This window comes from Filobasidium floriforme (genome assembly GCF_021052385.1).
Source record: "Filobasidium floriforme strain CBS 6241 chromosome Unknown HD553scaffold_16, whole genome shotgun sequence".
NCBI classification, from domain to species: domain Eukaryota; kingdom Fungi; phylum Basidiomycota; class Tremellomycetes; order Filobasidiales; family Filobasidiaceae; genus Filobasidium; species Filobasidium floriforme.
In genome coordinates this window covers 131,452-153,316 of record NW_025763637.1, presented here as the reverse complement: position 1 = coordinate 153,316, position 21,865 = coordinate 131,452, and the positions used below count along the sequence as shown (strand labels likewise).

Sequence of the window (21,865 nt, the reverse complement as noted above, 5' to 3'; positions counted from 1 at the left end):
GTATCCAGCATAGGTGGAAGGCAAATCGACGGCTAGGAAGTAGCATCTTATCGCATATCCTTCACTTTGCAAAGGCGAAAAGACCTTCGCGTATATATTCCTAAATATGAGTACATCCGTAACTGTGTGAAACGTGCATATAGACGAAGTCGTCCGAAGGTTCCGGCCCATATTGTCAAACACCCATTTGAGCAATTTCGAGATGGTAGAGTCGTCATAGTCCCAACGTAATAGGTTTATCCACATCTGCAAGGCCAGATTCGCCCACTGCTTGCCCTCGTACCCGATGTTCAGATAACAATGCATCAATATCTTCTGTCCCGGATGATCATAGCCCTAGAAGCAGCTCATCCTCATACTGCTCGGTGGACCGCGGTTCTGCCCGTTGCAAGATGCTGACCATGGAAATTCCGGGGCGAGTCGCGGCGACCGCCAGGGCCCATCTTACATTGCGATCAAGAAGAAGAGTGCCCCCACTCATAATATTGGGTTCACGGTACCACCACGTTCGCTGAACGACGACTCTTCCGCCTTCTCAAACGAATGAGCATGATACCGAGCCCCAGGTTATTGCCGCTGCTTTCACTCGTGCCCCGCAACGAAACGCTAATCAAAGCTTACAGTCTGGAAAACGGGAGACGCCCACAAGCAAGATCGTAACAAGATATTCTTCGTGTATTTCCTAGAGGTTCCTCAAAGTATCGTAATGTTCTTTTGTGTTCCTGCTGTATAACCTATACTATCGGCCACGATATCCTGCGCTACTTTAGAGCTTGCTTTCCCGCTTCTTCGAGTCGTTCTGATACTCGGACATATTTCCATCCCAGACCTTGACAACGCTATTGACGGACGAAAAGTATATTAGCATCGACACTCCTGCTAATCCCGCCTTTATAGTCACTCACGTCTTCCCGACATTTCGTCCCTCATACAATCCCTGCAACCCATCCACACAGGCCTCTACACCCTTCAACTTGTCTTTCCCGTCTCCCACGACGGTCCACTCGTATTTGAGCTTGCCATCCTTCAAGAGCTTCGAGAGGTATTCCCGGCCCTCGTCGTACCTCTCGGCGAATTGGAAGACGATGAAGCCTTGCATGGTAGATTTCGTGGAGATCAAGGCTTGGTAGTTTCGGATAGGGTAGGGTTGAGCCGAGTCTGCCAGATGGAGAATGCGTGGGGAGGGCGATTAGTCTCAAGTTGTGTCGTTCGTCTCGCTGATCGAACAGCCGGGATGAGCGGCTTACTGTAGTCTGAAATCGCTCCGCACATGACGATCCTGGCGAATTCATTCAGCCGTCCAAGCATAAAGTCGAGCATCTCTCCTCCAACTATCCCAAACCCGAAACCGAAACCATATCAGCTACCCAATCATTCACACACAAACCCCTCCATCAATTACAACTCACCATTGTCGAAATAGACATCCGCCCACCCATTCCCCTTCTTCCCACTCTTATCCTCATCCTTCATGGCCGCACCCAACTGTTTCCTCCAATCCTTATCCTTGTAGTTGATCGCCGCATGACAACCCATCTCTTTCAGTTGTTTACACTTGGCAGGGGATCCCGCGGTGGTGATGACCCGTCCTTTCGGGTTGAGCAGGAGAGCTAGTTGGGTGACGATCTGGGGAGCGATAAGAAAAGGTTATCTCGGTAAGTATCTCGAGGGAGCTTTTCAGCCGGGGGTATGGAGAAGAGTATGGACGGGCTTACTATACCGACACTTCCCGCTGCACCGGAGATGACGACCGTATCCCCATTCTTGATCTTTCCGATATCCTTCAGGCCCTATAACGCCGTACCATCTCAAACGAGACTCAGTGTCTGCTGGATCACACTTCGATATTGGTATTCACTCACAAAGTATGCAGTAAGACCTAATCAAACCAACAAGGGATCAACCAAGATCAAATCCGTCACGTTAGTCAAATACAGTCATGTTCTGTCATAGAGACGGGTATTCTTATAGCTGATATCTGGCGTGCTCACCGGAAGTTCCCAAAGGCCCAACATAGTCCCGCTCGGTCGACCCCTCGAAAGCCTTCAGAGCCTCGGTATGTTTGGAGGGGCCTGTCCAGTACCTGCGACGCGATGCGAGGTGAGGTGAAAACGATCAAGACACAAGGATTGAGATTAGTTGTCGAGTATGGTGTTTTGTAAAGAGCGGGAGCTTACTCTTGCCAGCCGAAAGTACCCTCGACCTGTTCCGCAAATCAGGAGGAATTCCATGCACATACCGTCAGCTCGGAACCACAATAATTGAATGCAGATGTATTGCTTCGAGACTCACGCTCTGTCCGACCTTCCTATTCGGACACTTGGAAGCTACGATCTTTCCTACCGCGCTAGCTCGCATGACCGCACCAAGTTTGACCGGGGGGAGGTAGTCTGGAACGGGTTTCGCGATCAATGGCAAGCAATGGAGAAGGTTAGCTCTTCTTTCAGATGTTTGTAGTGTCTGCATTGTACGAGAGGACAGAAAAGGAGAGAAGACTGGAGGAAGGGCTTACTCCGGAATTCTTTCAGCCAGGTTGTCATCGATGCGTCCTACAATCGCAGTCCACTTGTATCAGCTCACAGCGAAAGCAGAAAATCGACAAGCCATGGACCTGAAATACTGACCAAACTGATCCACATGACCCTGACAACGACCTCTCCATCCTTCAGATCCTTCTCGGTCGGTACACGCTCGGACCTGTCGGTCTTGAACGTGTCGGGCTCGATGGGGCCTTTGGGTCGGGACTGGAGAACGATGCGGGTGTTGGTCTTTGATGACATGTTTGACTCGATGCTGTTATCTGGCTTGGATTGGTCTTTGGTCGCTACGTTACAGGTTGTTATCGAGGACGGACGAGCTTCAACATGTTCTCGTTATAAGGATTCAAGGGATTGTTCAGCTGGGTGTCCCTTCCCCGGTTACTAGCGCTTAACGGTGAGTAACCGGAGACTCAAACACGCGCTTCTACCGTTGACACAAGCTCTACGCCCATTCTGCTCCGCTCATACCGGGGCCTCGCATGCTTTCCTTTGTCTCAAATGCTGAAACCCTGACTGCTTGAAGAAGGCAGGCAGGTGTTTCACTTACCAGTAGCACAGTATGGTCTTTGAAAGATACTGAACTCTCGATCGGACACGACAACGACGATCATGACGATGCCCGAACGATATCAACGGGAACAAAACTCGTTCACGTTCGATCTTCACCCTCTGCCTTATCACCCACAATCCGGATTCCAACGGGACCTGATCCGATCATGACCACCGACAATACGAACGGACGATTCCATCTCGATTACGAAGCAGCTGATGATGACCGGCAAGCGAACGCCAACCGACCGGGCGGAACTTCTGATCAGAAGGCAGATGTCGAAGCGCATCCGGTATCGCCCTGTGATCCTCAATCAAGCGGAAGTACAAATTCAAGTACCGATAGGGGTGTGGGCGGTAAGAACGAAACGCGACCCCCTTCTCCGGGCGAACGTCTCTTCACAGGCAAGTCGTCCCCACCCGATCACCGTAACTCTTTCACGCAAAGACCATACCTGACAAAGTCTTCACCGTCTGCGTAGCTCAAAGCCATACCTCCTCTACCTTCTGCACCTCCTTGAACTCTTCCTCCGATCCCTATTCTGGCGCAGGTGCAGACGACTTTGACCCCATCACGGGTACGTACGGCCGGAAGATCCGGCTCGGGGGGGATGATGAGGATCGGGTTTGTATTTTACAGTAGCTGAGTCAGTTTGGCGCGGCGTGGAGCGGGGGGTAAAGATCGACCTTGAGTGCGAGGAAGGGTAAAGGTGGGTTTGGTTTGGGATGTGGGTAATGAATGGACGATATGCATTGTGGATGGATACACAATACGTGTGACTTTCTTCGTCGCATTCCGTAACCTAGTTGAGAAACACAGGCGTCCCTCCTGCCGACCGGGCTAGATTAATATGAAGTAGATCGCAGCGCACATGAACATTCCCGAGAACCTTTACGATGATTCAAGCAACGTATGCAATTGGATAAGCGGAACGCTACAGATAGGAGTACCACAAGAGTCGCGCTCTGTGTCTCGTCTGTACAAAAGAGATGACAACTAACCTGGAAAATCGCCCGGACGCGCCATATCCTCAGTACCAGCGATAGCGATACCCCGTCGGAGAAGGCTGTTCTCAGAGGTACGTACCCCTCCTAGCAAGGGGAAGAACCGAGCGCCGTGAGATTGTTCTTCTGTCGGTTTCTCTCCGCTTGTTCTCCACGATGATCAAGTTACTGAAATCCGGTCAGCTTGGTCCAGCCACTAAAGACATGCACCACCGGTTTTTACATGTGTTTGAGCGACATCATACGACCTGCCAAAGCCTCTCTCTGGTACGATTTATGCGCCCAAGGAATGAGGCTAGAGCCATGATAAAGCTCACGTATCATGCCTACTTTTCTAGTCTTTTGCAGGCTGTCTCGTCTTGAAGGCCAGATCAATGTTCCTTAAAACAGACAATCAGCGGATTGGGCTGAATCTATTATTGGATTATTACCGAAAGTCCCGAAAAGTACGTTTATTCGGCGGATGACACGACGTGCGTTGGTCTCGCGATACCAGTTGTCTCCATGACGAGGATATTAAGAGCTCATGATCATTCTCAGAGGCACTTGAGACGTTCATGTACTCGTTAGTCCCGGCTGGGCGATATTTCATTTCGCTTTTCGATGATCTGGCGCTCGCCTCCTCCGACTATTTGATGGCCGGGTAACAGCTCTTGGAACGCTGGGTCGGACCAGGTATATCATGATGTTGAGTGACGAGCTTCGAGCATGCTGCATCGACTCGTTCTGAGACACATGATGTCCAAGGCGCTCTCGGCGTTTCACCGCGCGTCCATCCCCTTGATCGGAAGTATCACCAGAACCTGTCACGCGACATTCAGGCACGTGATCTGCCATCAGCTGTTCCCCCTCGCCCCACGCTACACGTCGTGCCAGAGCCGACCTGTAACCGAAAATAGAGGCGCGGCATCTTTGTGGATCGTCGACCGCCAATCCCGATCGTCCGACCACGCCCCTCCAAATGTCCCCGAAGTGTTTTTTTCGAGCAGTTGACTCGTTTTTGGCCCCACGACGGAGCTCTTATCTTTTGCCGTGGAGCGAACCAGGGGAGGTGGTTCATTCATTATACTCGCATATACTCGTCTCCTTCTGATCGACGTCGATCTTTTGCGGAGCAACCCCATATACATATTCCGAGATACAGTATATCCCTGCGCAAATAATCACAACCATATAGAAAATTGGGGACCTAGCTCAGGACTGTCAACTACCAACTCAACTTTCATCCTCTACGTTGACATCGCGTGACATCTACGACGTCAACCATGTCGGCTCCAGGAAGCGTATACGACGCCAAGAAACCCCCTTCGAAGGATGATTACGAGCTGGACGACCTCCCCGAGGTCACACAGGGTACGGTCACTCCTGTGGGTATACCACCTCGAGGAGACCCGGAGTATGAGGCCAAGTTGGCGCAGTTGGGTCTCGGTGAGCAGCAGCAGGTCGTCTTGACAAGGTATCAGAACCGGGGCTGACAAGGAGTGGGTTTACGGATTGGATTCGTAGACCCTAACAGCGAACATGGTGCGGTACAACGTAATCTGAAGGAGAGGCATTTGGCGATGGTCAGTCTGCGCTTCTCTTGACAATCCAAGCACACCGTATCGTGTGACGGCTAACATCCCATACCGACACCCTGTACTCGTACAGATTGCTATCGGCGGAACCATCGGAACAGGTCTTTTCGTCGGATCCGGTACAGCGCTCGCTCAAGGAGGACCCGTCGGCGTCTGGCTCTCTTACATCATCATGGGCACAGGCGTCTACGCCGTCATGGTCGCCCTCGGAGAACTATGCACCCTCTTCCCCGTCCCCGGAGCTATCACGCACATGGCCACCCGTTTCGTCGACCCCGCCATGGGTTTCGCTTTAGGTTACAACTACTGGTATTCCTGGGCTATCACCACCCCGGTAGAACTGTCCGCTATAGCGATCGTTATTTCTTATTGGGACCCGGATCAGAAGATCCACCCTGCCGTATGGATCGCCATCTTTTTCGTGCTCGTCTGCGCGATCAACTTCCTCGGGGTCAAGTGGTATGGAGAGAGCGAGTTTATCGGATCGACGATCAAGGTGTTGGCTATTATCGGGTTGATCATCTTGGGTATCGTCATCGACCTCGGTGGGGGGCCGAACGGGGATAGGATCGGGTTCCGATACTGGATCGAGTGAGTGCTCAGGACACGGTGGAGGTTTCCTGTTTTGCAAGTCTAAAAGTTCTTTGCGCCTCGTTATGAACAGTCCCGGTCCATTCAACAGTGCCACCACTCACCAGGGTGAGCAGGTCATCGGTGGATCTCTCGGACAGTCAGTCATTTCTCAGTATTCATCCTCCCTGGCCCGGCCGAAAAGACTGACGTACTCACCTTCAATCGTCATAGCTTCCTTGCCTTCTTCTCCACCTTCATTACCTCGGCCTTTTCCTTCATCGGTACCGAGATCGTCGCCGTCACCGTCGGAGAAGCTCGAAACCCTCGTCGAGCCGTGCCCCGGGCGATCCGTCGAGTCTTTTTCCGGATCGTCACCTTCTACATCCTCGGGATCTTTGTCATCTCCCTCATCGTACCTTACAACGATCCTAGGTTGTTGAGCGATACCGGGAACGCGGCTAGTAGTCCGTTTACTATCGCCGTTTCCAATGCTGGGATCAAGGTGTTGCCCTCGATCGTGAACGCTATCGTTTTGGTCGCCGCTTGGTCCGCTGCCAACTCGGATGTCGTGAGTCGCCAAACATCCCCGATTTCCTTGAGATTGATAGCGTTTTGCTCACCCTAATATGTGTGACTGTAGTACGCCGCCTCCCGTACCCTCCTGGCCCTCTCGCTCGAAGGCAAGGCCCCCAAGATCTTCCGCAAATGTACCCCTGGGGGTCTCCCTATCTACGCGACCGCCTTGACCGCCAGTCTCGGTCTGTTGGCGTTCATGGGCACCAGTACGGGAACCGCAGGGACGGTCTTCAACTGGTTGTACAACTTGAGCGCTTCGACCGGTTTGATCGCCTGGGTCGTGAGTCTTTTCTTCTTTGAAAATATCCCTTATCCCGAAACTCGTCATAGTTAACCAAGAAATTTGCTACCGACTTGATCAGGTCATCCTCGGGTCGTACCTCCGATTCTACTACGGACTCAAGAAGCAGGGCATCGACCGACGAGACTTCCCCTTCGTCGCACCCATGCAGCCCTACTTGTCTTGGTACGGTTTCATCTTTTTCCTCATCGTCATCTTCTTCAGCGGGTACACCGTCTTCCTCGAGGGCAACTGGAGCACTTCGGACTTTTTCTCATACTAGTCAGTATTCCTCTTTAATATTCCAATGCAGAACCTGGTGGCTGATAGTGAGGCTGGTCCGCCTTGATTGCGTGCAGTCTCTCGGTCATCATCTTCCCCATCGTCTACTTTGGATGGAAGATCACCAAGCGGACACGATGGATTCGACTTAACGAGGTAGGTTCTCGCATCCAACCGCTAATATCTGTGGAGGATTTGAAACTGATCGCGATGCTTACCTTCTGTAGATGGACTTCATGACCGGTCGACGAGAACTGGACGAGATCGACGCTTTCGAGCAGGAGCGGGCAGCGACCAAGACCGGACCTTGGAACAAATTCTTGTCGATCTTGTTCTAGGCCGCGTCCCCGTCATCGGGCCTGGCCCGTCACATACCTTCCAATTCGATATCCGTTACTCGGCTTTGGCCTGAACAGAGCAGGCACGCTTGGAGAAGAGGATAGTCTGCTACTCTACCACTTGTATTATCATTACCGCGAGGACACCACACCTAGATGCTTGCATGATTCGCATATAATTTCGCTGAGCTGCCTCGTCTTGAGACGCGTGGACGATAATGTTTACTCCTGGATTGGGAAAGCGGTAAGCGAAGAATCGGGAAGGTCAGTTCTAGCTCAGTGCAGTCAATTCTCCTTGGGAATAAAACCCCTGTTATCTACTGCGCTGGTGAAGTGAGCGGAAAGGGCTCTTTGGGAGATCTGATGTCGGGAAGGAAATCTATATCCAGGGAGTACGCAGACTCGGTATCGTTACAATCCATCGGTACAAAGTAAATACAGCCTACTAACATCACATCAAGATTTCCATCGTATCTCTCTCCTCCATCGTATCCGGCAAAGTCGACCCCTTCGAGCGCCAATCCTTGGCACGTACCCAGTCGCCACCGTGGTTCGAGAAATGTAGGCTGCTGATGCGGAACTGCTTCCCGCGCTTGTCTTCTTTTGCCACTTCGATGGTGGAAAACTGGATCCCTTGGGTAGCCAGGATCTCTCTGACGATCGGAACGACGATCGAGTCTTCCGTCCGAGCGTCTACCAGTACGTGTACTGAAGCGATGGTAACTTGCTCAGAGAGCTGCCATACATGAAGCTAAAGGAAGCGTGATTGGAGATGAGCATCATGGCCAAGCAGGACGACTACCTCTAGACCCACCTTCTCCACATTCTTGATTTCACGCCTAAGCTCAAGCTCCTTACGGAGCTCTGAAAGCGAGACGTTGGAAGGTACCCCTTGAAGAAGGATATGAGACGCCTTTTTGACTGCCATTCAGGTCATAAGCAAAATCGCTCGAACGCGCCGACGTGAAAAATACTTTACTTACTGAGTGGCGTGCCAATGGCAAATATCATCAAGGAGATCAGCACACTCATTGTGGGGTCCATGTAGTATCGCCATTGACCCTTGCATCTGCAAATTGGGATCAGCACGATACTCTATGTATACTTTGCGACAGATCTCACAGTAAGATGATCAACCCCGTCACAATCACCCCGAGGTTTCCAAGCCTAAAGACGAGGTAGATTGCTATCAGCACAATGCGCCTGAAATATCGTCTGTTTGAACTGACGCGTCTCCGATAATGTGTATGAAGATCCCGGTCATGTTCATCGACCTGGCCACTTTGTGCTTGTGAGGGGCCGGTGCTTCTACGATACTCTCTTTGCAGCAGCTCTCGCCCGAACTGGCGCTAGACTCGGGTCGGATAGTTGGAGAGCAACAAGCCGATTGATGTGGGTGATGAGCATGATGGTCGCTAGAGAGGTGAGATTCGGTATGACGCATAGTGTGTCCGAAACAACCAGCAGGGTGGATACGCTCAAGCTGCATCTCTTCTACCCGCTCATGTCGGTGCCTGGAATACTTGTCGATAGGTTGTAGTTTCGAGTTCTTCGAGTGGTATCCATGAGCAGAGTGCGCGTGAGAGTCCGGTTTCGAGGGGTCGTGCTTAGAGACCAGCTTTGAAGGAGACTGATGATGATGGTCGTCGTTGTGGGAGTACGCGCAAGCATGATGCCCACGGGACTGAGTTTGTGTATCATACCCATGCCGGTGACCGTTGCCATGCGAATACTTATGCCCATGGCGTTCTTGTTCATGTGTTTGGTCATGTCCGTGGTTGTGTCCGTGTTGTGCATGTTCATGATGGCCATGTGAGTGATCTCCACAATTTTGGTGATGTCGATGATGATGATCGTGGCTCTTTGATGCTTCTTGACGATGACCTTTAATATGTATCTGCTTTTTGGCATGTCCCAGCTCGGCATCTCCACGGTGGTGATGTTCGTGGTCATGATGATGGTGGCCGTGACCGTGTGCGTGGTCATCATCATGGTGGTGCAGATGAGCGCAAGCAGAATGATCCCCGTCGAGATGCGGATGTTCTGCAATAATATGATGAGAGGTCAACATATTGACTTTGCTTCGCCGGTTTGTGGGCTTACCATGGAATATGAAAATACCAGCGACATTAGTGCCCAAGCCCACGCAACCGATAATGACAACTAGCAAAGGTTCCGAGACCTCTATGTGCCGCGATAGAACCAGTCAGCATCAATCTTCCAGCGACATTACTTTCTATTCTACTGACCTTCCAAGTGAATGAATCGCTGGATCGAATGGATGATAATCGAGACCGACAACGCCACCAGAAAGATTCCGTTGAAAAAGGCTGCCAGAATCTCGGCCCGTTTCCAGCCGTAGGTCAGCATATCAGTTTCCGGATGTTTAGAGATCCGAATGGCGTAGAGAGCAACAATAAGGGCTAGGATGTCGCTGTTGGGAGAGAATCTCGGTTATCAGCATGCGTCTTCTCCAGCTAAACGTAAAAGCGATCGTGCGACGTGCCTGAGGAGATGAACCGAGTCGGTAAGAATGACCAGAGACTGCAAGGTAGTACCCAAAGCGATTTCCTAAGATGAAAGTTCAAGTCTATTAGATGCAGTTCTATAGACCCCCAGCAACACCCAACCCACCGCGACGAATACGCAACTGAGAAGCGTCAACATGGTAATGATCCTGGCTTGGCGTGTATAACGCATCTTGAAGAGGTGGCGGAGGAAGGAAGACGGGAGACAGGGGAAAAGCGGATTAAAGAATCTTGGTCGAAGGGGAGAATTACTGCCAGATCCATCCGGTGCGACCAATACGAGTAAGAATAAGGTTTGGCGGAAAGCTTTATATATACCCCGTCTACAACGCCTGTTCAGTATCGCTTGAGCAGGACATCAGACCGGATTTGAAAGGCAGAGTATGCTCAAAGGAAGACATACCGACTTTTGCGGACTACACGGTCATGTGAGGAGGAGACGATGGTTCTTCAAATCGTGATGTGGCGCCATCGTCGCCATGCCGTTTCAGGACGCACAGCCTTCCACATTCGTGTGCATCGCGGTAGATTCTTCCTGAGAGCTGAAGACTGGCATGGCTTGGAAGAGGAGGAGAGACCATGATCGGTGCTCAAAGCCCCTTCAGGGACCAAGACACGAAGCAACGACGCTCCCCAACGGTTTCTAGCGATGATCACAATTTTATCCCATAGTATCATTTCAAGAAACATGGGACGCCTCAGAACCAATCCGGCCCACCGTCTATCCGATCCTGGGTATAAACCCCTCCGACCAAGGCATCACTCCTCCTTCACATAATCACGCAAATCTCTTCCCGCTGGATCGCCGGTGGGTCTATCGTCTCCGCAGGTAAGACATTGACTATAAAAATACCCACGAGGTCAGGCAAGATGAGGGATCCAGTGAGTCGGACGAGGAACTTGTCGAGGAGCGGACTCCAAGACTCTAACTCACCCATCCTCGCATGAAGAGGTACGATGACGCCCTTGGGAAAAGCAGTCCCAGCCGGAAAGTACCCTCCATATTTCAAGATCGTCCCCGCTTGTATACCTGCGCCCACTACGTTCGACGAGAATGAAACGACTAAGAAGCTTCAGTAACCAGGCCACGCACGAATGACAGAAGAAAAATAACGTGAAACCCATGCTGTAACTTACGAGGCAACATCGCTCCCGCAGGTACGAAATACCCATCTTTCAATTCTCCCTTGACAACCCCGTCTTTCCCAAACTCGGGCAGGCAATAAGTCGGCACATGGGTGTCCGACATGGCCGAGTGCGGATCGATACGCATTTTGGAGGTATCGATCTCGCTCCGCGCGTTGATCGTTTGCGAGGCCATGGCGAGGGATTCTTTGCGCTATTTCTTGTCTGGTTCTGGTGGAATGTAGCGTTCTCTAGGTAGGGAGAGGGAAGACTAGCGATTCTGTTAATAAGTGGTCGAAAAGGGTGAATTCTTGATCGACTTCAGCAACCTGTCATACCGAACCTTACACTCGCACTTACCTCATCCACGTTCATATGTCCATCCGGCCTGGTACCGAAACTTGCCTGTGAGAGCTGAAACACTCCCGTCCTCTCTCGTCTCAGAATCCATCAGTTTTCAAGGCAGTCCTCAAAGGATGTCGTTCGAACCGTTTGGGAAGGCGATCGGCGCGTTTCACCTTTCTTACGCGTGCGGTTATCAGGCATGCTATCCCGGAAGGATACGGAACGTTGTGTCGATTGTCCTGTCGTGCCCATTATCAGAATCAGCCGTATCAGCTCAGTGCAAGAAGAAACCTCAAAAGAAGCCTTGTCGCCTTGACTAGACTTGAGACACTAAAGCTTGATCTAGACACCTTTGTTCGGGTTCGATAGCTTCTTTTTTGGAGAAACACGACGGAAGGCTTTGACAGCCAGTCGCTGGGACTCGTCCCCCCAGGTCGATCGGTATGGTTGCCTTGCTTACTGACTAATGACCAAGCGAAAGGAGAACGGTGCCTCGGATCGACCGCCACTGCCGGATGTCCTTTTTTGTGGGCTGATAAGAATAATCTTGCTTATATCGGTATTGTCTGATTTGATATGATACAGTACTTCAAGATCGACCTCGGATTCTTTATATTTTTGAGATCGAGCCCGATGAACCTCTCCGCCAACGAATGACATCCCGGAGCTCCATCCAAGTTGATGCTTGCTTCTCCGGAGTAAGATCTGAAGTTGTTCCTTTCGTGCGTCCTGTTCTATCTTTACTCTTCCGGTACGGTCTTGAGCTGCTCCAAGAGAAAGAAACACTTTCCATCAGCCTCACACCCATACTCGCGAAGATAACTCAAATGACAGCCCAACAGTCCTAAATCGATGTCAGAAGGAGTAAGGTATGCATCGGCCCACTTACCTGAAGACCGTGAATATCCTTGACCTCCTCCTTCAGACACTCGTTCACCAACCGATGTTGCTTGATCGTCGTCAACCCTTTGAAGAGGGCGGATGAGATGTGGATGGCGTAGAAAGAACCGCATCCACCTGATCTCACGGAAATGGTTGTGCGGAGTTCATGGCGAGGATCCCCAGAAAGAGGTATAGAGGGATAGAGATGAGCCGATAGCGAGAACGCAGTTTGTCAGCAAACCAAGCCGAACGTCGAATCCCGATCGAGAAGACGTACCGCTAACATCCATCACATCGAGGGTCTTCGGACTGAACTTGGTCTTGAGCTTGTCATAGATCTTCTGCTCTCCATCGTCCCGGGCCTGTTGAGCATCGTGTGTAGATTGACTTGCGTTAGCCGTAGAGTTCCTGAGGAGGGTGGTCGAGGCGAAGGACCGGCTGGTCAAAGGCGTGTTGACAGTCCGTAATGAGGATCGGAGGAGAGAAGTTGAGCGGGAGAACATCGTAGGTATAATACGGGAGGTAATCAAGTTGTGAATAGTAGGACGATACTGCTAGAAAGGGCAAGACGAGGGTGATCAACGATCAGAGAGAATCATCGTCAGTGAGAGCAGCTCTAATAGCTAGTAGCGAGAGATCACAACGTGAAATCTAGCGGAAATGCCGTAAAATAGGGGACTTGTCAAGAATTCATCTGGTGGCGGTAACTTTTACTACTATGGCGGCAATCAAGTTTACATTTCAAATAGCTCGGGAGTATGTGACAATGGCTTTACGCCAAGGTACTGTTCAAGGGATTATCGCATCACTGTGTTCCGTTGGAGTCGTTCGGTGAATTAGTTTGCTCAAAGTTGTTCCGGTATCAATTGCATAAGACGATCGCATATAAGTAGATTTACAAAACAAGAACATTGCGTATTATAAATAAGAAGACTTCAATGAAACAAACCAATTAATCGAAAGCACTCATAACCCCATCGCAAACAACCCGTTCATGAGCTATCTCGCCGTCTTCCAACTCGTCACCATCCCATCCGTGGCAGACCTCGTTCTTGAGCGCGTCGAGACCGTATTGGGCGATCCTAATGCGATCGGGCTTCTGCATTTGCCCGTGGTCCCGAATGATGGTGAAGGCCCGGATAGCTCTCTTGATGGGATGGACCCCGGCGTCGTTCAATCGGATTGCCGTACTGGCATCGACCTCCTTGCACATTTCCCCGGTCACCCGACAGGGCCCACAACTCGGCAACATCCCCTTGCCCTTCGCGACCCCGATGCAACCACGGCAAAGAATAAAAGGACCGTATTCGATGAGTCGGATCCTTGTAGCGTAGTTGACGTTCAGGTTCGCAGCAATCATCGCTTGCTGAGTGAAGACTTGGCCGGGGCCGGTGTAGGGGACGGGGATATAAAGCCCGAGGCAGCTGTCGCAGGCGAGTCTCCATCCTCCTTGGTATTTGGCCTAAGAAAATGATATCATACGACGCGTCAGTTCATTGAAATCGCCCAATAAACTCGATCAACGCAACTCACCAAGGCAGCGTCAATACCGGGAGTATCCTTTCTTCCGGAAGCCATGGGAGCGTTCATGGCAATGAGATGGGCGGGGGGAGCGACGGGGAGAACGGGGAGGGACAATTCATCGACGAGATCCGCGTGAACTAAACAAAGAACATATGCAATGAAGTCGATCAGCAATCTAAAGCAATGTAGTCGAACAATGAAAGATATCGATGTGAACTTACTCCTTTTGTCGTCCTTTTCAATACCTCCTTTGTCCAACCTCGAAATATATGCTCCAGTGGTGCAGCGATAAGCTTTATCCGCCACGCGAAGCTTAGGGGGATCGACCGCTTTGGCCTTCCCCTTGTTGGTCTTCTTCTTCTTCGGAGTCGATGGAGTCCTTCGTTGAGGAGCTCCCGGGCCATCGTCGGGGCGAGTTTCGTCGACGCAACCGTTCCAGGCGTCGGTCCAATGTTGATGATTCTGAAAAATACCGGGCCAGAGATTGAGATTGGGGATGGGCAATGTAGGGTCGAGGGTAAGGATATTGGGGATGTCGAACGCGGAATAAAGAGGACTAAACGCATACAATGAATCAATTAGTTGGTCGATCTCGATGGAAAGAATATCTGGAACGATTCAAAGGAAAGAAACATGTACTCACGTTCCGTCCATTCCGTCCATTGGGTTAGGCGATTGTACGATATCGATGGTGCTTGCGATAGAGGGTGAGACGGGCATAGGGCTATTGCGGGAAGGAAATCTATTCGTTGTAGAGTAAAGAGAAGAGTAGAGAGACGATGTTATCGATCAGTAAGGTGTTCTCTTGCGAAAGGTATAAGTACTCATCGAGATGTATGTCTCCAAATCGTATTTTTATTGTTCTCGAGCGTTGTAAACGTGAACAATAGTTGTTTCGAGGTGATCTTCCATTGCAGTTGATATGTCGATCGATTACTTTTGTCCAAACAAGAGGAAAACGTCATTAGTTTCACTCCGAGGATCGTTTTGGTCGAGATAGGTCCTTGTTGCAATCCATTGCAGCGTTTCAAAATAGGTATTTCATTGTCTGAAAGCATCGAACAAGACGTATGTTTAAACACCCTGCGTCGATCCTAAAAACGAGTTCGAAATTGTATTGTTCTCCGTAGTTGTCGATGTCGCCCTCCACAGCGCTGTTTCAATCGCCTTCTCCTTGTTCTTGTCGCACTTGCTGCTGTTACTACGGTGACCAAATTGCCAACATCCGTGGCATTGCTGCTCTGCAGCTGGTACGACTTTGCGTTTCTTGAGAACAGTCTCCCCGCCCGATTGGGTGTGACCGCTAGAAGCAACTGGTACGATGATGTCGCCCGGTGGAATGTAGCCAGACAAAAATTCACTGGTCGTTTGCGATGGAATAGACGCGTGCGAGGGCGCCGCGTATGTACGAGTTGGACCTGTTTCCGCGCGCGCGACAGGCCAATCCATTGCCACGTCATTGATAAGGGTGGCAGCCTCCGCGCGCGAGGGCGCTGTTTGCTTCCGCCCTACGCGTACCCGCCAAACAGGTGGCAGGATCGTCGCCGATAGGTCGTTCAGTAGTAAATCCCCTGGGAGTCGACGTTCGATGTAGGTGTTCTGAATGCCTCCCAATGGAATAGGTACAGGGATGTTTGCATTGTCAAGACCCCTGAGAAGAGCTCGAGGGACCTCTATACCCATTTGTACCGCTGTTTCTTTGAGTTGTGCGCGATGAACGATATGCCAATGAACATGAATTTCGTGGAGTTGTAAAGGATGTCGTCGAGTGCCATTCAAGAACGCCGCAAAGTCATGTTTGCATGGGAGACCAGTGGATTTTTGCCATGCACCTGTGCAAGGGTCTAATTGACCGTTGCTAGCCTTTACAGCTTTCGCAAAGAGGTATCCCCGTTGATGCATGAGGTCGATCGCGTACGTTGAAACCTTTCCATGGAGCTATTGTTTGAAACATGTCAATAGATCGACTCTAACGGAACACCACATGGTCACACCTCAACTCACTTGGACAAAGCATTCGGGCAAGCTAATGTTCCTTCGAACAGGTCCATTGGCATGAATATCAAAGATTTTCAACTGCGTACTCTCCATGTGATTCAATACCGCGTTGGTCGCTGCAAAGAGATCGCCACTGCCTTTGATTTGCCTTTTGACAGCGCGATGGAACGATTCACCGGTCGAGGTAGCTAGATAGTTCAGATGGAACGCTTGCCCAGTAGCGTAGAAGGCAAAGCGTTCCGCCTCTTCGAATCCAATGATCAAGTACCCCACCATTTGTTGGGTGTTCGATCCATTTTGACCAAATCGATGGATCAGATCGACTTTTGCGTTTTTGAACTTCGCTTCCGTTGGTTGTCTTACAACACCTCACCAGGCTCGAAGCACTTCAATGAACGTGTCGTTTGGGATGCCTTTCTTGCAATTCTTCACGATGTTCTGTTGTATATGCCAAAGGCATAGGATGTGTTTCCAACGAGGAAATTCTTGCTCGATCACATTGCGCAAGGCCATTTCGGCGTCGGTCATAACCGTTTCCACTGGAGTGTTCCCTAGGAATCGTTTGAAGCACTTCATTGCCCAGATGTAATCCTTCTCCCTTTCCCGAGACATGAATGCAAAGGCCACAGTAAATGTAGTATTGCTCGCGGTCGCTGCAACGATGTGAAGCATCGGCATGTTGTATTTGTTTGTTTTATAGGTGCAATCGATAAATAACAGTTGCCCGTAATGTCGAGCAAGGGTCATGGCCATTGGTTCAGTTACAAACAAGTGTGTTAACACATTGGCTGCACCGAAACAAGGTTCGAAGGGTATTCCAGCGGAGTCGAGTTGTTTGATCAATGCATCGGTACGTGTTTTTCCAGTCGCTGCATTGGAAAAGAACTTTTGACGAGCGTTGTAGATCTCTTTAATTGAGACCAATGTTTCTCTTCCCTCCTGTGCTGCTTTGTGTCGTAGTTCTGCTAGGGTCGCAGAAGGTAAATGATTTGCCTTGCAACCTGCTTCTACAATCGCTGCTTCGGCTGGAGTCATCTTTCGATTTTGGCGAAATACTCCAGGGGTTTCGGCCGGTACATGATTGTGGATTAAACACCGCGGTGAGACAGACCATTGGCCAGCTTTATCGCAGCTCACATAGATTTTGAATCCACAGCCACATCGCTGTGTAGTTGTCTTTTTGTTTCGGGCAAGTCCCGTTTTTTTAATGTAGTCGTGAGAAGGAGTGTATTCCCCCTCGCGAGTGCATTTCAAGTTAAAACTGCGAACGACTCCTTGGTATTTGCTGACGTTTGACTTCCTTATAGCGTACCCATGGGCTTGACCATGGAGATTGATCTCTGCAACGATTGCATCCATGTCGGGCGTGGGTTCGAACTCAGGGAGTTCAACAGAGAATGAATCCCCTGGAATCGATTGTTGAGCGATAACAAGGGGGGAGGGCGGGGGAGGAGCTAATTGGACTTCTTCTTCGGTGTCTTTCTCTGCTTCATCCCTTATAAAAAGGTCGACTAGGTCCTCCTCCATCCCAGTGTATTGGTTAAGAATGTCGGGGAGTTGATCAATGTCGATTGCCTGGGAAGAGTTCATTGTGATAACGTATTGATATTGAATACTAGTGCGATTGCGAGGGCAAGTATTATAGGCGTCACGTGACGCGCGACCTACGGTGCGCGTCGCCTCGGGGTCTCGTTCGGAGACCCTCTCGGAGACCCTCTCGGAGACCTTTTAGGAGATGTCCTCGTAGACGTCTAACTAGTACCTTGTAGTAGTTAGACATCCGTTATTACATCGCTATGCCTACCGTTACCTTTCCCCAGTCCCGCGACCTTATTACCCCAAGACCCGGCAGGTCGGCTGCCAGGCCTTATAGAATAACGGATCACCAAAGGACCCCGGCTGGGAACGTGAAAAGGGGTAGTGATGGGATCCCGCTGCACATTGGTGCTAGCGGTAACCCTAGTGGTCCGGAGAGCCATCTCACTCTGGTAGGAGTGTTCTACCCGCAGGGGATTCCTGTGCAGGCAGTGATGATGGTAGATTCGGGGGCCACGGGTATGTTCATGGATCGGACGTTCGCGAGGATCCATAACTTTGATGTGATAGACCTAGAGAACCCTAGGACCGTCACGGTCATCGACGGAAGAGAGATAGTGGGTGGTCAGATCACCCAGAAGGCACATGCTATTGTGCGGACAGGATTGCACCAAGAAAAGGCGGAGTTCTTCTTGACGGATTTGTGTGGGTACGCGGCGGTCCTCGGGATTACATGGTTACGACACCATAGCCCACACATCCAGTGGGATACAAATACAGTCACCTTCGCGGACGACTGTTTGAAGAAAGGATGCGTCAAGAAGGTAGAGGTAGTATGCTCCCCCGACGAGGTGGAGATAGAGACGCGGAATATCGATCCGCTGTCGAGAATGAAGGAGCCGATCACGGAGAATCTCGTGGTGGCCCAAATGCAGATGACGAGGGAGGATGAGGAGCGGGCCCGCAGGCCGGACCTGTGGGACTGGGACGTCAAGCCCACCGACTCGATTCAAAACGAACTCGATCCTCCCGAGTACATGGAGAAGTTGCGAGACGTTGTGCCGAAGAAGTACCATGAGTACCTCGGAGCGTTCTCCAAGACGAAGGCAGATTCGCTGCCTCCGAAGCGCTCGATCGATCATGCGATCGAGCTGAAGCCTGGAACAACTCCCACGTATGGGAAGTTGTACAACCATTCGCAGAAGGAGACGGACGCTCTCAAGGCGTGGTTGGCGGAGAACCAGGCGAAAGGGTTTATTCGACCCTCGAAGTCCTCGTGTTCGAGTCCGGTACTGTTCGTACCGAAGAAAGGGGGCGAATTGAGGCTGTGTATTGATTACCGCCGCCTCAACGAAATTACCGAGAAGGACAGGACCCCCCTGCCGCTTATCTCGGAGACCTTAGATCGCCTACGGGGATCGAAGGTATATACGAAGATGGACCTGAGGGGAGCGTACAACCTCCTGAGGGTCAAAGAAGAGGATGTTTGGAAGACCGCGTTCACGACACGCTATGGTCTGTTCGAATGTCTCGTCATGCCATTTGGTTTGACAAACGCGCCGGCGACGTTCCAGCGCTGGATGAATCAGGTCTTCCAGGACATGTTAGACGTGTGTGTGGTCGTCTACTTAGACGACATATTGATTTACTCCGCCGATCAGGAGACACACGACGAGCACGTACGGGAAGTGCTGAGGAGGCTGCAGGCGAATGGCCTGTACGCAAAGGCAGAGAAGTGTGAGTTCGACACGACGGCGACGGAGTTCTTGGGGTATGATATTGCCCCTACGGGGGTCAGCATGAACCCGTCGAAGGTGAAGTCGGTGTTGGAGTGGGCGGTGCCTCGAAATATTCGAGGCCTGCAGTCGTTCTTGGGGTTCGCGAATTACTATCGCCGGTTCATACAGAACTACTCCAAGAAGATTCAAGGCATGACGGCCTTGACAAAGAAAGGGGTGAAGTACCACTGGCCGGAGTCAGCGGATGCTGCCTTCAAGGAGTTGAAGAAGGCGTTCACCGAGGCGCCCATCCTCGCTCACTACGACGAGGAGCGCCAGGTGGTACTGGAGACGGACGCATCGTCAGGTGCGATGGGAGCGGTGATGTCGCAGGTAGGGGACGACGGGAAACTACACCCCGTGGCGTTCATGTCGAAGAGCCTTACGCCGGCTCAACGAAACTACGACGTACACGATCGCGAGCTGCTCGCCATCGTGTACTGCTGCCAGATATGGCGGCATTACCTGGACGGGAAGTTCCCGGTGAGGATCATTACGGATCATAAGAACCTGGAGTACTTCAAGAAGGACAAGATGTTGTCCCACCGACAAGCGAGATGGTCTCAGTTGCTGAACCAAATCTCGTACACGTTGGAGTACAAGCCGGGGACGGAGAACGGGAAGGCTGACGCGCTCAGCAGGAGAGAGGAGTTGATGGAGGAGACGGAGCCCAAGCAGGCAGAGACCCTGTTGCGCCCCGTTAATGCAGACGCGCTGGTGGTCAGCGCAGCGACGGTACAACCCCCATTGCGGTTGTGCGGAACGATCCCCGTCATAGGGGATTGGTTCTTGAAAGCGTTGATCCCTGCGGGACAAGAAGATCCGGTCGCGAGAGACCTGATCAAGGGCGTCAAGGAGGGAACCTTGACGAATAGTCGGTACAGTCTGAGCCCGGGAGGCGCGCTCATGTACGACGGGTTGGTGTACGTTCCCGATGCGGGAAGCTTGAAGACGGAGCTCTTGAAGAGGCTCCATGATGGGAAGACCGCCGGACACTACGGGCGGGACAAGACGGAGGACCTGGTGAGTAGAGATTTCTACTGGCCGGGTATGAAGGCATGGATTAGCCAGTACGTGGCTAGTTGCGACAAGTGCCAGAGGAATCGGAGGCCGAGGGCCAAACCAGTCGGCGAGCTGGCTCCCCTGAAAGCGGAGACGGAGCCCTACCAGTCGATCACGTGGGACCATATCACGGACCTACCTGAGTCGAGGGGTTCGAACGCGATCCTGGTGATCGTCGACCGCTTCAGCAAGCGGGCACATTTCGTGCCTTGTCGGAAGGACAACGACGCCAAGGTGTTGGCACAGATGTTCCTGCAGGAGTGGGCACGATTGCACGGGTTTCCCCGGCAGATCATCTCGGACAGGGGAACGCTGTTCACGTCGAGATTTTGGAGGGAGTTCTGTGAGTTGTCCGGTGTCGAGCCTAGTTATTCGACCGCCTTCCATCCCCAGACGGATGGTCAGACGGAGCGCAGTAACTCGACGCTCGAACAGTACTTGCGGACGTACGTCAATTACCAGCAGGACGACTGGACCGATTTGTTGCCCATGGCGGAGTTCGCCTACAACAACTCGAAACACTCGGCGATCGGTATGTCGCCGTTCATGGCATCGGAAGGGCGGGAGCACGCCGTCGAACTCCCCATGCCTATCGCCAAGGATTCGGCTGTGGAGTCGATACAGGAGTACAGAGAGCGGATGAACAACATCTGGGAGTCTGTTAATGTCGCGCTGAGACAGGCCAGGGAGGATATGGCGAAGTACGCGAATCGGAAGCGTACGGCGGTACCGGATGAGGGGTACAATGTTGGCGACATGGTGATGTTGTCGTCGGCTCACGTCAATACCGTGAGGCCGAACAACAAGTTGGAGTGGAAGACCTACGGCCCGTTCAAGATCACGGAGGTCGTAGGAGAAGGTCGCATGGCGCGACGTTTGGAATTGACACCGGGGATGCGTAGAATCCACCCGGTGTTTCATGTCTCGCTGCTCATCCCGTACAAGCCGAACGAGCTCCCTGGGAGAGCAGTGGACCCACCCCCTGAGCCAGAGGTGCTGGACACCGGGGATTTGGGGTGGGTGGTATCGGAAATCGTACACTCCAAGGAGTTGCGTTCAACGCGCGCCGGGCGTAGGACCCAGTACTACGTGCGCTTCGAGGGGTACGGGGACGAGCACAACGAGTGGGTTAGCCCCTCGGATTTCCACCACAACGACACGCTGGTGCTGGAATTCCATAAGCGACACCCTGAGTTGCCGGTACCGGGCCGCCAAGAGTACGGCGATGCTTGATGCGTTCGGAGCTCGCATCTAGGAGGGGGATCCTATTATAGGCGTCACGTGACGCGCGACCTACGGTGCGCGTCGCCTCGGGGTCTCGTTCGGAGACCCTCTCGGAGACCCTCTCGGAGACCTTTTAGGAGATG

The 21,865-nt window shown here is 51.7% G+C and overlaps 6 protein-coding genes across 6 annotated transcripts; 2 read left to right on the top strand and 4 right to left on the bottom strand.

Annotated features, from left to right (window-relative positions):
• Positions 1-536: 536 nt before the first annotated feature.
• On the bottom strand, positions 537-2,971 carry HD553DRAFT_67402 (uncharacterized protein). The gene is made up of 11 exons (XM_046184408.1): positions 2,625-2,971; positions 2,513-2,549; positions 2,293-2,390; positions 2,178-2,203; positions 1,992-2,083; positions 1,863-1,879; positions 1,716-1,790; positions 1,410-1,626; positions 1,248-1,331; positions 906-1,158; positions 537-839 (listed from the first exon to the last, which is right to left on the bottom strand). The coding sequence occupies exons 1-11, from the start codon at positions 2,778-2,780 to the stop codon at positions 767-769; spliced, it is 1,128 nt and encodes a 375-aa protein (XP_046035106.1). The 5' UTR covers positions 2,781-2,971; the 3' UTR covers positions 537-766.
• Positions 2,972-3,256: 285 nt separating this feature from the next.
• Positions 3,257-5,087, top strand: HD553DRAFT_325059 (uncharacterized protein; the record flags this gene model as incomplete). Its single annotated transcript, XM_046181561.1, has 6 exons — positions 3,257-3,518; positions 3,572-3,667; positions 3,730-3,793; positions 4,125-4,168; positions 4,443-4,540; positions 4,935-5,087. The coding sequence occupies 6 exons, from the start codon at positions 3,257-3,259 to the stop codon at positions 5,085-5,087; spliced, it is 717 nt and encodes a 238-aa protein (XP_046035105.1).
• A 48-nt stretch (positions 5,088-5,135) lies between these two features.
• On the top strand, positions 5,136-7,909 carry HD553DRAFT_314321 (putative amino acid transporter). The gene is made up of 9 exons (XM_046180338.1): positions 5,136-5,522; positions 5,601-5,659; positions 5,745-6,262; positions 6,336-6,401; positions 6,476-6,812; positions 6,885-7,100; positions 7,183-7,382; positions 7,460-7,538; positions 7,610-7,909. The coding sequence occupies exons 1-9, from the start codon at positions 5,360-5,362 to the stop codon at positions 7,718-7,720; spliced, it is 1,749 nt and encodes a 582-aa protein (XP_046035104.1). The 5' UTR covers positions 5,136-5,359; the 3' UTR covers positions 7,721-7,909.
• A 175-nt stretch (positions 7,910-8,084) lies between these two features.
• Positions 8,085-10,354, bottom strand: HD553DRAFT_67279 (cation efflux protein). The gene is made up of 8 exons (XM_046184406.1): positions 10,227-10,354; positions 9,970-10,154; positions 9,824-9,904; positions 8,950-9,763; positions 8,843-8,887; positions 8,704-8,789; positions 8,535-8,641; positions 8,085-8,471 (listed from the first exon to the last, which is right to left on the bottom strand). Exons 2-8 carry the CDS (start codon positions 10,088-10,090, stop codon positions 8,172-8,174), a joined length of 1,554 nt encoding a protein of 517 aa, XP_046035103.1. The 5' UTR covers positions 10,091-10,154; positions 10,227-10,354; the 3' UTR covers positions 8,085-8,171.
• Positions 10,355-10,539: 185 nt separating this feature from the next.
• HD553DRAFT_67389 (uncharacterized protein) lies at positions 10,540-11,749 on the bottom strand. The gene is made up of 5 exons (XM_046184407.1): positions 11,734-11,749; positions 11,386-11,653; positions 11,183-11,287; positions 10,967-11,089; positions 10,540-10,891 (listed from the first exon to the last, which is right to left on the bottom strand). Exons 2-4 carry the CDS (start codon positions 11,567-11,569, stop codon positions 11,019-11,021), a joined length of 360 nt encoding a protein of 119 aa, XP_046035102.1. The 5' UTR covers positions 11,570-11,653; positions 11,734-11,749; the 3' UTR covers positions 10,540-10,891; positions 10,967-11,018.
• A 432-nt stretch (positions 11,750-12,181) lies between these two features.
• HD553DRAFT_314318 (bola protein) lies at positions 12,182-13,267 on the bottom strand. The gene is made up of 3 exons (XM_046180337.1): positions 13,245-13,267; positions 12,878-13,151; positions 12,182-12,735 (listed from the first exon to the last, which is right to left on the bottom strand). Exons 2-3 carry the CDS (start codon positions 13,101-13,103, stop codon positions 12,563-12,565), a joined length of 399 nt encoding a protein of 132 aa, XP_046035101.1. The 5' UTR covers positions 13,104-13,151; positions 13,245-13,267; the 3' UTR covers positions 12,182-12,562.
• Positions 13,268-21,865: the final 8,598 nt, after the last annotated feature.

Coding starts and splice junctions, on each gene's coding strand:
- HD553DRAFT_314321 (XM_046180338.1), top strand. CDS start 5,360: ATGTCGGCTCCAGGAAGCGTATACGACGCCAAGAAACCCCCTTCGAAG. Junction 5,660..5,744: donor AGGAGAGGCATTTGGCGATG/GTCAGTCTGCGC, acceptor GTACTCGTACAG/ATTGCTATCGGCGGAACCAT. Junction 6,402..6,475: donor ATCGGTGGATCTCTCGGACA/GTCAGTCATTTC, acceptor CAATCGTCATAG/CTTCCTTGCCTTCTTCTCCA.
- HD553DRAFT_67389 (XM_046184407.1), bottom strand. CDS start 11,569: ATGGCCTCGCAAACGATCAACGCGCGGAGCGAGATCGATACCTCCAAA. Junction 11,288..11,385: donor TGCGGGAGCGATGTTGCCTC/GTAAGTTACAGC, acceptor CGTCGAACGTAG/TGGGCGCAGGTATACAAGCG. Junction 11,090..11,182: donor ACCTCTTCATGCGAGGATGG/GTGAGTTAGAGT, acceptor GTATTTTTATAG/TCAATGTCTTACCTGCGGAG.
- HD553DRAFT_314318 (XM_046180337.1), bottom strand. CDS start 13,103: ATGTTCTCCCGCTCAACTTCTCTCCTCCGATCCTCATTACGGACTGTC. Junction 12,736..12,877: donor CGATGTGATGGATGTTAGCG/GTACGTCTTCTC, acceptor CCGTGAGATCAG/GTGGATGCGGTTCTTTCTAC.
- HD553DRAFT_67402 (XM_046184408.1), bottom strand. CDS start 2,780: ATGTCATCAAAGACCAACACCCGCATCGTTCTCCAGTCCCGACCCAAA. Junction 2,391..2,512: donor CTGGCTGAAAGAATTCCGGA/GTAAGCCCTTCC, acceptor AACCCGTTCCAG/ACTACCTCCCCCCGGTCAAA. Junction 840..905: donor GGACGAAATGTCGGGAAGAC/GTGAGTGACTAT, acceptor GTCCGTCAATAG/CGTTGTCAAGGTCTGGGATG.
- HD553DRAFT_67279 (XM_046184406.1), bottom strand. CDS start 10,090: ATGCTGACCTACGGCTGGAAACGGGCCGAGATTCTGGCAGCCTTTTTC. Junction 8,888..8,949: donor ATACACATTATCGGAGACGC/GTCAGTTCAAAC, acceptor CCTCGTCTTTAG/GCTTGGAAACCTCGGGGTGA. Junction 8,472..8,534: donor AAATCAAGAATGTGGAGAAG/GTGGGTCTAGAG, acceptor CGCTTCCTTTAG/CTTCATGTATGGCAGCTCTC.